Source organism: Pimephales promelas, chromosome 3 (assembly GCF_988280905.1).
Source record: "Pimephales promelas chromosome 3, fPimPro1.hap1.1, whole genome shotgun sequence".
Lineage (NCBI taxonomy): Eukaryota > Metazoa > Chordata > Actinopteri > Cypriniformes > Leuciscidae > Pimephales > Pimephales promelas.
In genome coordinates this window covers 26,747,465-26,762,220 of record NC_142771.1, presented here as the reverse complement: position 1 = coordinate 26,762,220, position 14,756 = coordinate 26,747,465, and the positions used below count along the sequence as shown (strand labels likewise).

The window sequence follows — 14,756 nt, the reverse complement described above, 5'->3', positions numbered from 1 at the left end:
CTGAATGTGTCGCTTTCACCGTGCTTCACTGCACACAAATACAGTCATTTCTGTGTGGAGCAGTGTGGAGGGTAGAGTGAGTGAGAAAGAAAGAAAAAAAGAAAGAAAGTCATTTGTTCATAGTGGTGGAGGTGGCCACATCCTGACAGGTCAAATTACAGGTGAATAAAAGTTGAGGAGATGCTATCAACAGGATAGCGGCTATTAGGTGAGACGACTTAACAGTTCTGATTACACCTCTGACACACACACACACACACACACACATAAACAGAAATGCATCCCCAAAGATAGCATCGTACAGAAGTACTAGCGTTTCCATACAGGGATGAAAGGCTTGTGGAAGAGTTCACCAAAATTAGCAATGCTAACGTGCCAGCTCAGCTGTTTTCAACTCAGCAATATTCCCAGAAGACCCTTCACATTCAACATTTTTTTTAAATAGTGAAAAAAAAAGTTTAGTTAATTATTCCTGCTATTTATTTTTTAATTCAATGTATGGTTACATTTCTTTTTCATTGAGCAGAAAATGAATCAAATGAAAATGAAAGTGATTTGCTTTCCAAATTTATTTATTGGTGATATTGGTGAACGGAAAATTAATTATATCTACTAAGTATATTTACTATATCTATAAATATACCACACTTTTTTCACAAAGCCATAAAAAATACGGGCTGAAAAACCTTATATTAAGTGCAAATAATTAAACATAGTAATAAAAAAAAAAATGTTTAGTTCCTAGTGTTCTAGCATGTAGTGTACATTTATAACCGCTACGGTATGGTACGGGACAGTACAGAACGGTTCAGGTCAGAAAACCATGATCGGGCTTGCGTTTCCACTGCCAACAGGACCCTTACTTGATAGGCGTGGCGTTTGCCGGAAAGAAGCGATTGACGTAATTTTCGCGCGAAGAAAGTGATATAGTAAACAACAATGGATGACATACAGCAGATCTTGTTCTTGGTTCTTGGCCTGTTTGTCACAAGAAACAAGGTGTTTCTCAATGCCAAGTAGTCTACGCAAAGTTCGACTCAGGAGAATGACTCACGAGCAGTGTTGGGAGTAACACATTACAAAAGTAATACATTACAGTAACATATTACTTTTTGCTGTAACGCAGTAGTGTAAGGCATTACTAATCAATTTTCAGTAATATTTTACTCGTTACATGTTTAGTGAGGCTTGTATTACAGTTGTATTACAGTGTATTGTCTGCTTTTACTTCTTAAAGGCAACAGACTATGTGAAAGTTTTAAAGCAGTCTTTTAGTGCCAGTTCAGAGCGGTCGCGTCTGTAACATTGTTTTTCCCTCATAAATGCGAACACGAAAACTAAAATAAAATGAATATTTTAAGTTCTATGGAGACTGGAGAGCCAACCCTTCCTCATCCGATTTGCGCAGTGTAATTAACGGAATTACAAAAAATCGATTTTGCCTCCTATTTTTTTGTCACGCATGAATGTTTGTCTTTTCCCTAATATTAAAAATAAAACATAGACTGATATTTGTCTAATGTCTGGAGTCCTTTAAGGAAGTAGCCTATATACGTTTCAATACATGTATTTTCGAGTGTATTTACAAGTTTTACAATGTATTTACAAGTTTTGACTGCAAATGTCATCATGTCCATAATGCTGGACTTCCCCAATTTTAAATAATTTATCCTCAACTAGTTTTGTGGTGTAGGTCTACGTATTTTATAATGTTAACTTCAAATAATACTAATAGCCTAATTTAAAGATAAGGCAGCATTGGATCTGGACGGTAAGGAGAATAACGCTGGAGTTGGAAGAGGTGTGTCGCGATTCTGTAGGTTCGTTGATCTGAGTCGTGTGGCGAATCGCGATTTCGGTTTCATATTGCATTTCGTTACAGCCCAAAAGTTAAGTTCTACTTAGTTATTTTGGTGAAAGTAACTCAAAAGTAATATATGAGTAATGTAACGCATTACAATTCTGGGACAGTAATATTGTAAGGTAATGAATTACTTTTAAATAACAGTAACAAGTAATACCTAATGTATTACAGTTTGGAAGTAACTTGCACAACACTGCTCACGAGTACGCGAGTCCAGTAATTCTGCTAATGGAACCGATATTATGAAGCTGCAGACTCGCATACTACTCAATGGAACAGTACGTTCCTAAAGTTTGGACAGCCCCTATAAGATTAAAAGTGGGGTTTTGGATAATATCAACATAATTTATCATACTCTTGTTTTCAATTAATTAAAGGGGTGATGAACTGAGAAATCAAATTTTCCATCATGACATCTAACAGGTCATCATATTATAAGAATATCCTGTAAGTTTCAGAACTGAAAACGTAATACCCCGTCCACCGATTCGTGCATTACACGCATAGCTAAATAACATAGGCCTACCTCGTGATGACAAACCGGATCGAGCTACCGAGCAATACAAAATATTGTGGAATAAGACCTTCGCTGAATAAGCTTCCTCTGGATTCCAATAGGACTGCAAGGATAAACTTTATTTTTAATGACGTTCCAGCTGATGAGGGTAAAACATTGTCCATCTGTTCGCTTCATTTCACTGAGGATTGTTTTGTAAACAAGACTGGATTTGCAGACCGATAAGGCCCATTCACACCAAGCACGATAACAATAAAGATAACTATATATGGGTCCACACCAATGACCGTCTTTTTATTCTAAACACCCGAGCGCTAGCGCTGCGTTTTTAAAGTTTATTTAATAAAATGTGAAATCATCCCAAAATTTGCTGACGCTGATCCGAAATCTAACATACTGGTAACCTGGATCTGTTTGTCCTAATAAATTAATTACAATACATGATCCAACATTTAATATATAGCCCCTAAAGCAGCTTAGTTGGTGCCTTTTTGTGCAGTAACTTTACGAACAGAGTGCTTAAACTTAAATTAAGAAGGGTGCAGCTTGGCAAAGCACAGCTTCAAAGTGAGTAATTAGTGCTAGAATTGTTTATTTTTTAATGATGTAGAGGATTCAGATAAAAAAAAGAACGTCACACTATTGATCCCTGGGCAAGTTAAGTCTAAAGGAACATTCGTATTCATATAAAACAGGAGTTGATCCAAAATGAGTGTGAGATAATGAGTCATTTCCCTGTCTCTGTTTTCATGCTGAGCCAAATCTGGCTATAACTCACGACACAGGAACAAACGTTGACATGAGGCTACAGCTCCGAGCGTTGAGAGATGTGTGTGTTCTGGTCCTACAGCACAGGAACAGGAGTGACCGTCTCTCTGTTACTGACACGGATCCTGAGGGAGGCCTGGCGGTCAGTCTGTGTGTGTGTGTGTGTGTGTGTGTGTCTGTGTGTGTGTGTGTGACGGAGCTGCTGGCAGGTAGCCTGATACAGACCGGGCCTTAATGAGCTCAATATGAGCACCAACAGGCCAATACTTCATCTGCCCCCTCCACCTTTCAGCAGAGACCTGCCCTGACCGCAAAAATCCTATAGAGGTACTGACTCGCTAGGCGTTCCAACATCTCCCATCCCGATGCTATCAAATAGAGCCTAAGTATTTCCGTCACAACCATTCAAAGTCTTGAAGCATGCTGGGAATGCAGGGTCATTTATTCTCAGCCAGCAACAGTCGAACAACATAGATCTGAACAAGACACCAGATGTGATGCTAATCTATGACAGAATTGCTCTAAAGCTAGTGAGCAGCCTACAGTGCCATCACAGACAGCACAAACCCTGCTCCATAACTCCAAAACAACATAATTATGCTGCCTTCTAAGTAGAAGTTCCAGTTTATATAATTTTTTTGCAATATGTATTGTTATTATTATTATTAATGTTATTACTATTACTATTATGATTATTATTACTATTGTTGTTATTATGAAATATACCAGCAAGTTACTAAAAATAAGAGTGTTCATTTGTCTATATAGACAGTAGGACATGATGCTACAAAGATTCTGTTCATATCATTTAAAATAGTTTATAAAATAATAATAGTAATAATAACTAGAATGTACATTTCCAGAAGAAAATATGAAGTGGTGCTTGCAGTGAAATAACTCGCCACTCGGTTGCTAGAGTGTGGTACATGACTGTATTTGAACAAACAAACATGTCTGCAGGATGTTTTGGTGCTGAGATATGGCTTATTCATGTGTTCAAGGTGGTTGCTAGGTGTTGCTAGGGTGTTCTAGGCAGTTGCTATGGTGTTGGTAGGCGGTTCCTATCCGGTTGCTAGGGTATTCTGGGTGGTTGCTAGGTCATTGCCAGGCAGTTGCTAGGGTTTTCTGATAGTTGCTATGGTGTTGCTAGACAGTTACTATGGTTTTCTGGGTGGTTGCTAGGCGGTTCCTATGGTGTTCTGGGTGGTTGCTATGGTGTTGCTAGATGGTTGCTAGGGTACTGTTGGTGGTTTCTAGGGCGTTGCTAGACGGTTGCTAATGTGTTCTGGGTGGTTTCTAGGGCGTTGCTAAGAGGTTTCTAGGGTGTTCTAGGTGGTTTCCATGGTGTTGCTAGGTGTTACTAGGGTATTCTGGGTGGTTGCTATGGTGTTACTAGGTGGTTAGTAGTTGTCACAGATGGTCACTATTGGAGTCCTTAGCATTTCTTGCCATGATTTAGCACTTACCTAATCCCTATTAGCATATAGCTATTAACAGCTAGCATGTGTAACATGTACTGTTTGTTAGCACGAGTCAAAAGAGCCAACCCCCATCTCTCTACGATGTTCTGATGCAGAGATATAGGTCTTGCAAAAGGGTTGCTAAGATACTCTGTTTGGGTGCTAGGGGGTGGCTTGGCAACTGCCAACGATGAAACTCCAAAGGCTGATTGTTAATGTGAATGATGTAAACCAACCCCCATCTCTATACAATGTTCTGATGTAGAGATGTAGGTCTTTCAAAATGGTTCCTAGGGTACTCTGTTTGGTTGCTAGGGAGTGGTTTGGCAACTGCCAATGATGAAACTCCAAAGGATTCTTGTCACTATGAATGATATAAACCAACTCCCAATGCCTCTGTGACATTCAGAATGGACGATATCCCTCTTTGCATTTTGGTTGCTAAGGTGCTCAACAACGGTTGCTAGGGCGTACATTTTAACGTGATTTTGAAGTCCACAAGACCATAGGATGCCCCTTTTGACATTTCAGTTCGATGAAGGGTGCTCGCAAGATATGCGCCCTTGATGCGCACTTTTGCAAACCAAGCGGACTTTTTCTAGTGGACTCAGAGGATGACCACGAGTGTTTAGGCTGCCATTTAGGAGCATATAGACAGTAGGAGGTGAGGCTACTAGGTTTTGAAATGAGTAAGTCTTAAGCTATATAAATTCCAATTTATAAAATGAAAAGATGCTGCTCAATAGGTTTTAAAACGAATCAACATACCTCACCATCTCAGAGCACAAAAGGAGAGAGACAGAAAAAGATAAAGAGAGCGAGGGAAAAAAAACTTAAACAGTTGTGTTTTTTCCTCCATGATGTGTGAAATGCCAGCCATCAGGTGAGCGACAGATTGACCATTTCTCACATTTTGAATTATGCATCACACCACTGTAGGAAAACTGCCAGCTCAGACACACAAAGACAAACAAACACACACACACATACACACACACTCTCAAATTCACATTGGCTGTTCATAAATAATACCATCATGCACTGCGTCCACAGCTGGGTCAGCTCGTGGGACTGTCTGAATTATGCAGAGACCTGCACAGCCTATGCCCCTTCGCACACACGCACACACACACACAGACATCACAGACATCACACACATACAACATGCACGCCACGCGCATCACATCCACGCACCAACAGGCACAAACCAACTGTCCAAACCATTTTCACCCATCAACTTTGTGGGAACATGTCTGTACTACTAAGCAAAAAAATGGAGGAAGCCAGAGGAAAGGGGACTTTAAAAATGTGCCCGAATCAGTCTGTGGAGGAAAAAAAGCCCAGGGATCAGGAGCTTCGTGCAGGTACCACAGTCGGTCAGCTCCGAGTCCATTCTGTATTCAAATTGGGACGTGTGGAGCAGAATGCAGGTTGACATGAGTGTGATTACTTTGGGAGGAAGCTGGGATGTGCTGCCCATGTGTTATTTGTGCCAGATTTGTCAGTGAGTGATATATGCTTCATGCACAAAGACCTCTCTCTTCAGAGTGTCAAAATCAACATAAAATCAAAACTGGCCCTATTTACTTTTTTTTTCATCCCTGGTCTAATAGGCATGATTCCAGCATATGTTATTCAAATAAAAATGCTTTAGCTAAAACATAATTATTTATCTAAACTAATTTTTCCCTCTTACTTTTTCAAGTCTGACTCCATTCAGTTAACACCTACTTTTCAGAATTCAATATACACACAATTAATAAAATCAAGTCCCACTCATACATTTATGTATTTTCATGTTATATTGAATTCTGAATAGAAAATGAATTATGAAGTTTCAGTGACTTTAAACCAATGAAGAATGGAGTACCCCCATGCCTCCCATATTGATCCACAAACACACCCATACACACATGCTAACCTCAAACTTCTGCCGGAATTCCTCATTGCCTTCTTCTCCCTCGGCTGGGACAGGTACGTTGAAGTACTCGCCCTCTTCCTGACTGAGCAGCTTAAACCTGGATGTATGTGTGTGTGCATGAGTTTGAAAGACAGAAAATAAGGCACATTTAGATGAGTGCAGGATCTCTGCAGTATCACATATGGTTCAGTAACAGACATTAAATCCTCCTCTGATAATGGCTCCATCTGGCCGCTATAGGAACTGGGTACTGCTCGCGCGCTTCCTGAAACGGCACGTTTTGCGAAATTACCTCAGCTCATTTAAACCATTCATACGCTTATAGTTTCCCTCTCAGCGGGGACGACCTTGACTATGATCAAGAGTGGAGAGGAATCCAACCGGTTTGAGATGCCCCCAAACAGCTTTCAAACGTCTGAGGGACAGCGTGATACCCCGTCTCATATTCAGCTCTCCTAACATCTGTGCTCCCAGATAGCAGAAAATCAGCTTCCTGTTTAACGGTGTGAGGTGACCGTCGCTGGGTTTTGCTACTGATGTGTTAGGAGGCCCTGTGTTCGTCTTGCCTCTGGTGCGCGCGGATGTGTGTGTGTTGTGTTTATGACTGAAGATGAGTCATGACTGCAGTGCTCTCCCACTACACTTCTTCCTACCACATCTAGACCTCCAGAGGCTTTAGTGTGTGTGAGCGGCGTCTTCATAGGAAAAAGCATGAGAACGGCAGTTAGCATTAAATGACGTGGATCATTTTGCTTATAGGTAAAGTAATATGTGATATACATTAATATATGAATTTACTTTATTATTATCATGTTATATATATATTATTTGTTATGTTACACTACATTTTTTTTCTGCTCATCAAAAGCTGTATTTCTTTTTGATAAAAACAAAGTAATATTGTGAAATATTACAACTTAAAATAACTATTTTATATTCACTTGTAATGTCATTTATTCTTATGATGTCATTGCTGAATTTTCAGCATCATTACTGTGTCTTCAGTGTCACATGGTCCTCCAGATATCATTCTAATATGATTTGCTGCTAAAGAAAAAATGTGTTATTATTATCAATGTTGAAAACAGTTGTGTTGCTTTTTTTTTATTTTTTTTTTATTTTTTTAGAAACTATGATACAAATGTCTTTTCTGTGACTTTTGATAAATTTAAGAATATAAATACAAATTTAAACAAAAATTGCATTCTGGGAAGTTTTTATTTTTATTTTGAAGATTTGATGCACCTTTGGTACTGAGACACTATAGTTGTATGGATTCTAAGTCATACTTTATCTTTTAATATTAATTACTCATAAGAACAGGTTTGAATACAGCTGAAATGTCAATGATTTAATATATGAAGGTGCAATTAGAAATAAAATGTATCAAATATTTAATATTTTTTGAACAATTAATATTATCAATAGCCCATTGATTAGCAATGTATCTACATAAAGCTTTGAATATAATATAATGTAATAAATATAATATAATATAATATAATATAATATAATATAATATAATATAATATAATATAATATAATATAATATAATATAGAAAAACAAACATTACTGAATGCACCTTTACAAATTGTGCATTTGCTAAATTTACAATATACGTCGAGTACTGTTGTCTCAGAAACTGCAAGTGATTGGGACAATCAAAACCCTTTATTTGTTTAATATCCTGTGTAAAAAAAAATAAATAAAAATAAATGAAAAAAAAAATCCCTGTTCTCATACTCCATCCATTAGCAAATATGAATTGCATCGAGACAGTGACAGCTCTGACAAAGAGATTGTGATCATGTGGATCTGTCCTGACTGAAGGTAAATTGGGGAGCAGAAACGCCGCCTGTAATCTGACACTCTGTGCTTTTCTGTCAGGTGGCAGCAAGTAGCCATCGAAGCAGCCATCGAAGTCACATAGAGGCTCATTACTGCTCTGAAACGGCCTTACAAAACACACGGATCTCATCAAACCATCCAGTAACAGTCACATCTGGAAAGTAAAACAAAGGGTGCATCTCAATCAGCTCCCTAGTTCAGTAGTCGGGAAGTCGGACATTTTGAAGGCTTTCTCAATTGCAAAATCGTTTCCTTAAAACATTCGCTCCCTAAAAAGTCCCACAATGCACTGTGAAAACCATCCTAACACTGTTTCCTTAATGGAGGTTCTGAAGCACAACACATAAATCACATGACATGGGCCAAACTACTGCACGTAATGACATCCAACAGATGTTTTTTTTTTTTAAATCCAAACAATTTTTCAAGCATAAGCATACATCGCTGAGCAGGAAATGATAATCTAGCACAATGATAATCTATAATCTAGCAAACATTTACAATTGTTTTACGGCTGAAATGTTGCACGCAAATGTAACAAGCATTTATCAAGCAAGTATTTGTGCAAAATGTTGGAAAGATATCCGTTCTGCTGTAAATACCAGTAGTGATGTTGTACAATGAGGATGTTGCCATGTCGCCAGAAATAGTCATCAGTGTCCCAATGTGTAGTGAGCCAGCGTCCTTACTGTCCTTACCAGTGTCTGATTTCATGTACACGATATACTGATTCATGACCTACAGTAGAAAGCTAAAGAGCTGATTGAGACACACCCACAGAGAGGAGACACTAAAAAAGGGGAAACAAAAACATAAAGCTAGTCAACCTCACTAATCAATCACTTGCTTACGTTTTTTTGCCATTGGGTCCAAACCCTACTGGTCAATAAATTTATGTTCTAAAACTGTCTTTCAAACATTCTATTAAAGTGGACATTCTATTTTTTTTTAAACATATTTTACATTGTTGCAACACCTGTAATGCTCTGTTTAATTCCTGTCTCTATGAATCCACTCCTTCCAAAAAAAGAAAAAGAAAATCAGTTTGTTGTGATCGGTCAAATGCTTTAAGCGTGTTTTGCACATATCACACTCCATATCCGCGAGTTTCAACTTAACTCAATTGGAACAACTACTTTTGTACTTAAAGAGATCCACTTTTTTGGAAATAGGCTCATTTTACCACTCACCCAGAGTTAAACAGTTGGGTTTTACAATTTTTTAATGTATTCAGACGATTTTTCTGATATTTAGAAGAATATCAGTAACCAGACAGTTTCTGGTCTCATTGACTTCCATAGTATATTTTTTTCCTACTATCTGAATACATTCAAAAATGGTAAAACCAAACTGTTTATAACTCTGGGTGAGTGGAAAAATGAGCCTATTTCCCCAAAAAAGTGGAGTATCGCTTTACTGTACTTTAGTTATTCAAGATAATAAAGATAAAGATAAAATATTGTGCTAAAGTGGAACTAATGCAATCATACTTTAGGTACACTTGAAATATCTTGCATTTAAAGACTGATATTATATAGAGATAATACTATCCTTACTAATAGTGATATTAAACACATTTTAGGCTTAAAATTAAGAAATGTGCATTGTGCAAAAAAGAAGTATTCCAAATAAAGTTGAATTATAATTTTTATATCAGTAAGTCTCAAGTGATATGTTGATATGCCAGTAAATAACACGTATATATATATATATATATATATATATATATATATATATATATATGAAGAGTTCAGATGCAAAAGCCTCTAAATGCCATTTGAAATTTTCTTCTTTAATGATGATTTTTATCAAACTTGTATATTTAAGTTCAGTAATTTCACTTAAATAACATGTTATTTAAGTGAAATTACTGAACTTAAATATACAAGTTTGATAAAAATCATCATTAAAGAAGAAAATTTCAAATGGCATTTAGAGGCTTTTGCATCTGAACTCTTCATATATATATATATGTATATATATATATATATATATAGTATTCTACAATGACAAATAAAAGGTTTTCATAATCATGTGTCCCTGGCTTTTAAGAGTCTAAAAAAGCCCTACCACAGACATTAATATGTTTGTAGCATAATCTTAATGTTTACACAACCTTTACATAATGCTCTCCAATGATCGTGGAACATTATCTGTTAGGTGAGAAAGAACTACTAGATACTTGAATCTCTATATACTTGTACTGACTAGACAATATAGGCTACAGTACAAGAAAAAAAGACTGACGGAGAGAGAGCAAAGATTTAATGTGGATCTGACCTTTGTCATTTAACTCAATTCTGTCACATTACCTGCACATTTAAGCGTTCAGAAGGGCTCATGCAGATTCAAAAATACAAAGATCCTAGCCGACATGCCAGGCATTTAAAGGTGTTCGAGCAAGGACGGGAATGTGTGTGACGGAAATGTGTCTTAGACAAAGAGCTGAGGACTTCTGAAAGAGTATTCAAATCCAGAGATGACTGAACCAGTTAGGTGTGTATGGACTGCTTCACGTCTGTTAAGTTCGAAAGTGTGTTTTCATGTGTATTAAAAAAACAAAACAAAAACGTAACAGGTTAAATGCTGTGATATCAAGTGCGGTTTAGCTGACATAAACTTTTTAATATTAGTGTGTACACAATCTATTTGGCCCTCGGAGACTTCCACAGATGTATATGTGTGTGTCAGCAGGCTTTCTCACCATCCGTTCACTCCGAGCTTCTGAAGCTCCGAGATGCCGAAAGACAGAGAGCCCATAAAGTCGTTCCGGCTGGTCAAGTCCCAGTCCCAGATCTCCACAGACAGCCTGCGGTCCTTGTCAGACTCCTTCAGATTACTGTAAGACACAAGAGCGCAGGAGGGAGGAGGACAGAGACGGCGAGAGAGGGACACAAAGAAATCAAGCTGAACATTTGATTTTGCATTTCCCAGACAAACAAATTACCACTAAGCTTCCTTACAATGTGAAGGTCTCGTTCCATGTGGGATTCAGGCAGCACTTGATGGTCTTGGTCTTCTGTTTGCTCTCACTCTTGGGGTCAGGGATGAGTTTTAGCTTGACATAGGGGTCAGATAGGCCATTCGGGTCCATGGGCACCAGGTTCTTCGCTTCTTTAACTGTAATGTAGAAATACAGGATACATCATGGGACACACAATAACCTAAAGACCAAGAGTTCAGTACTACTCTTAACTTTTGTTAGTGTGCAATCAAAGCAGCAGAGTGAATCTTAATGTTAAATCAAGAGTTATTATTGGAGTTTTGGTCAATAAATATTACATCTATGATGTGATAGCACTATTAGTGCTTTTGGAGTTCAGCAGAACTGACATGAAAATGCATTATTTATAATACAAATTTATCTTCCTGCCTTCCAATACTGCTCGGGTCCAGGTTGAACTAGCATTTCTTTTTTTTTTGGCCAAACTGAAAAACTGGAGCATTCTCTCAAAGACTCACTGTTGAGTCTGAAGAAGGCATCATGTTTGTGAACAAACTGATTTAATGATGCATCTTGTTCATTAACAAGGATCTGCTGACCAATTAAATGAGATGTTGTTTAGTCAAGCCAGAATGTGAGTCAATCTCACAATTAAAATCTTGCAAGGATGTTACTTTTTATTATTGTCTACAGCTTGATAAGAGTAATGCCGAGCAGTTGACAAAATGTAAGACAAATGAAACTACCATCAAAAGATAAAAAATAATGAGACGGGACACGAGATTGAGTTCATGAGAACGAGTGGAATTTTAAGGAAACCCTCAGACAAAATACATGACTAGAAAAATACTCTGCAGATACATTTGAAATGTTTTATCTAATCATTTTGTAATGAATTGTCTATCAGTTCTACTTTCTCAGTATGAATTATAATATGCAGTAAAAGACAACAATTCTCAAGCAGTCAGTTGAGGTTCTGCCACAAACTCAACTGACTGGCTTCTCTCTTGAATGATTTCATGAGTCATGAGTTCAGACTTTAGTGATTATGATTTATGAGCTTCTACAACTTTTGACCTGTGAACTCCTTTCCACAAATTGATCCTAGAAATAAAAACAGTATAAAAATGAATAACACAGTTTTCTCTTACAATCAGTGCCACCATCCTCAAAGTACTCTCTCGATATTCAAAGTGCAAATAGAGACCAAATTTTTCATCAAGCATGATACAGAACTAAGAGTTGATGGTTACAACTACACAGCTCAGACTAAGATAGCTTTCATATTGAGAGATATTCGCATGCATCAGGGAGCCGCTTTCAAAATGAAGAGTAGGCCTATTGAAATTGCGCTTTTATGCGCATGTTTTGCTTTCGTTTTCGGGAGCAGCGGTGCTGAGTACGGAATTTACAAGATAAGACATATTTACATTAAGACGCTTAAGCTCTGTTAAATTGTAATAATATTTCACAATATTACTGTGTTTTTCCATTTATGATAAAATAATGCAGCAGAGGAAACTTCTTTCTAAAAAATATTACAGACTCCAAACTTTTGAACAGTAGAGTAGATTTGCTTTGTTTTTGGGAAAATGCTTCTTTCCGGAGACTCTTAGTAGATTTACCAAGCATTAAGCGTTACTATCAACTGAACAATTCAATGACTCACACAAAGAGTAAATTGTCAGCAGCTCCTGGCGAATAATGCAACGTGCAGAAAGAATCCCTAAACTAATGAAATTCAATTAAATATACTGATATATATCGCTGATAGAGAAATTTTTTATGTAATAGCCAGCATTTTTTCGACAGAACCTGGTACATTTACAATGATACAAAATCTTCATACACACAAGAATAATCAGTGAATTAATCTTTCCAGTGAACCAATTCAAAAAATTCAAGTCACTAGAAAAATAAATGCATAAATTATAGATAAATAATACATAAAAAATAATACATTTAGTAAAGTTTATGATAGGATAACTATATGAAACGACGTAATAAATATCTATAGATTTTCCTTCTCAAGTAATTTAGTCATGTTTTAAGTAGGGATGTCCCGATACCACTTTTTCACTTCCGATACCGATACCGATGCCGCACCTTTGGGTTTTGCCGATACCGATATTAGTCCGATATTTTTTTTTTTCGTGGTCCGACGTGCCGTATACGGCCCACAGGGTGGTTTATAGGTTTAACTTTGTGAAAGACAAAACAAAACAAACACAAAAGTAAACATAATACATATCTTTGGAAAGCTGAGAAACTCGTGATTCGAACGACGTAAACCATTTTAAGATACAATCAACACAGCGGGCACAATCTGTCTCTTTGTCAGACCACCAACAGCCAAAACAAACCAACACAAACTGGAAGAAACTCACCAATTAGCCATCTGTTAGTCCACATTCCAACAAAAATGGTTTGGTTTCACTGTAAAGCGTCCATACAATCCAATTTGAAGAAGTTTTTAGTCCAAAACAATTGTATATATGAATAAACATCCATGGAATGTAAATAGTAGCATTTCCCGTTAGCCGACAGCGCTATCACAACTTCGACGCACTAATGCTACGTTCACACCGGACGCGAATAGGGCGTCAGGCGCGAATGATTTCAATGTTAAGTCAATGCAAGAAAAATTCCTGCGGCGCGAATGAGGCGTGGAGCGCGGCGCGGAAGACGCGAATCAAGTTGGCGCGAATGGCGCGAATTGAGCGTTGTGCATTCACGCGTTTGACGCGAATTCGCATCTGCCGCCCGAGTTGAACTGCTTGCTCACGTGGTGAAGTGTCTGGATGCTTCAATAAATTATTTTGTTAATATGACTAAATGCATGGTGGGATTATGCACAACAAAGCAAATGTTTCATCACTTAAAACATTATTTCTATATGGAGACATGTTCATTTTGTATTGAATGTTATTCATTCCATATCTAGAAATAGTGTTATGTTGTAAAGACAGCCAAGTCTCCCGGAAGTTCCGGGAGTCTCCCGCACATTGATAGCGTCTCCCTGATGCCCGCAAATTAGTTCAAATCTCCCGGAATCTAGAGCGAGACATACTGCGCGCATAACATACATAGCGCGCTATATATATATATCAACATATGTGCATACATTCGTGTCTGGACGTGAGAGAGAGAAAAAAAATCACAGGACAGGTTAATAACTTTTGAAGGCTGGCTCTATTTATTATCAAAACAAAAATAAATGACAGCCAGATTAGATGGATGAGGGGCCGGGCGAGGGTGATCCTCGCTCAGATGCGGGACAACAGGTCATCAAACTGGGCGCGTGACAGGCGGAAGTACCGCTGACAGCGGCCGTCATCCAGCGCAGCTCCTGGAGCGAGCAAATGGTGAAACTCGCCAAACGGTTCGGCTCCGAAGGGTCCGGTGGACACAAATATACGGCGACGATGATCCC

General features: G+C 37.8%; 1 protein-coding gene across 3 annotated transcripts in view; it reads right to left on the bottom strand.

Moving 5' to 3' along the window:
• prkcbb (protein kinase C, beta b) overlaps nucleotides 1-14,756 on the bottom strand; it is a 127,724-nt gene that overhangs the window by 50,737 nt on the left and 62,231 nt on the right. For all 3 annotated transcript variants that reach the window (XR_016155133.1, XM_039685744.2, XM_039685743.2), the window contains exons 6-8: nucleotides 11,343-11,499; nucleotides 11,084-11,218; nucleotides 6,531-6,627 (exon numbers count right to left, since the gene is read on the bottom strand). Coding sequence is in view for 2 of the 3 variants with exons in the window: in XM_039685744.2 (XP_039541678.2) it covers nucleotides 6,531-6,627; nucleotides 11,084-11,218; nucleotides 11,343-11,499 (389 nt within the window). In the remaining variant the exon portion in view is untranslated. The remainder of the gene's footprint in view (nucleotides 1-6,530; nucleotides 6,628-11,083; nucleotides 11,219-11,342; nucleotides 11,500-14,756) is intronic.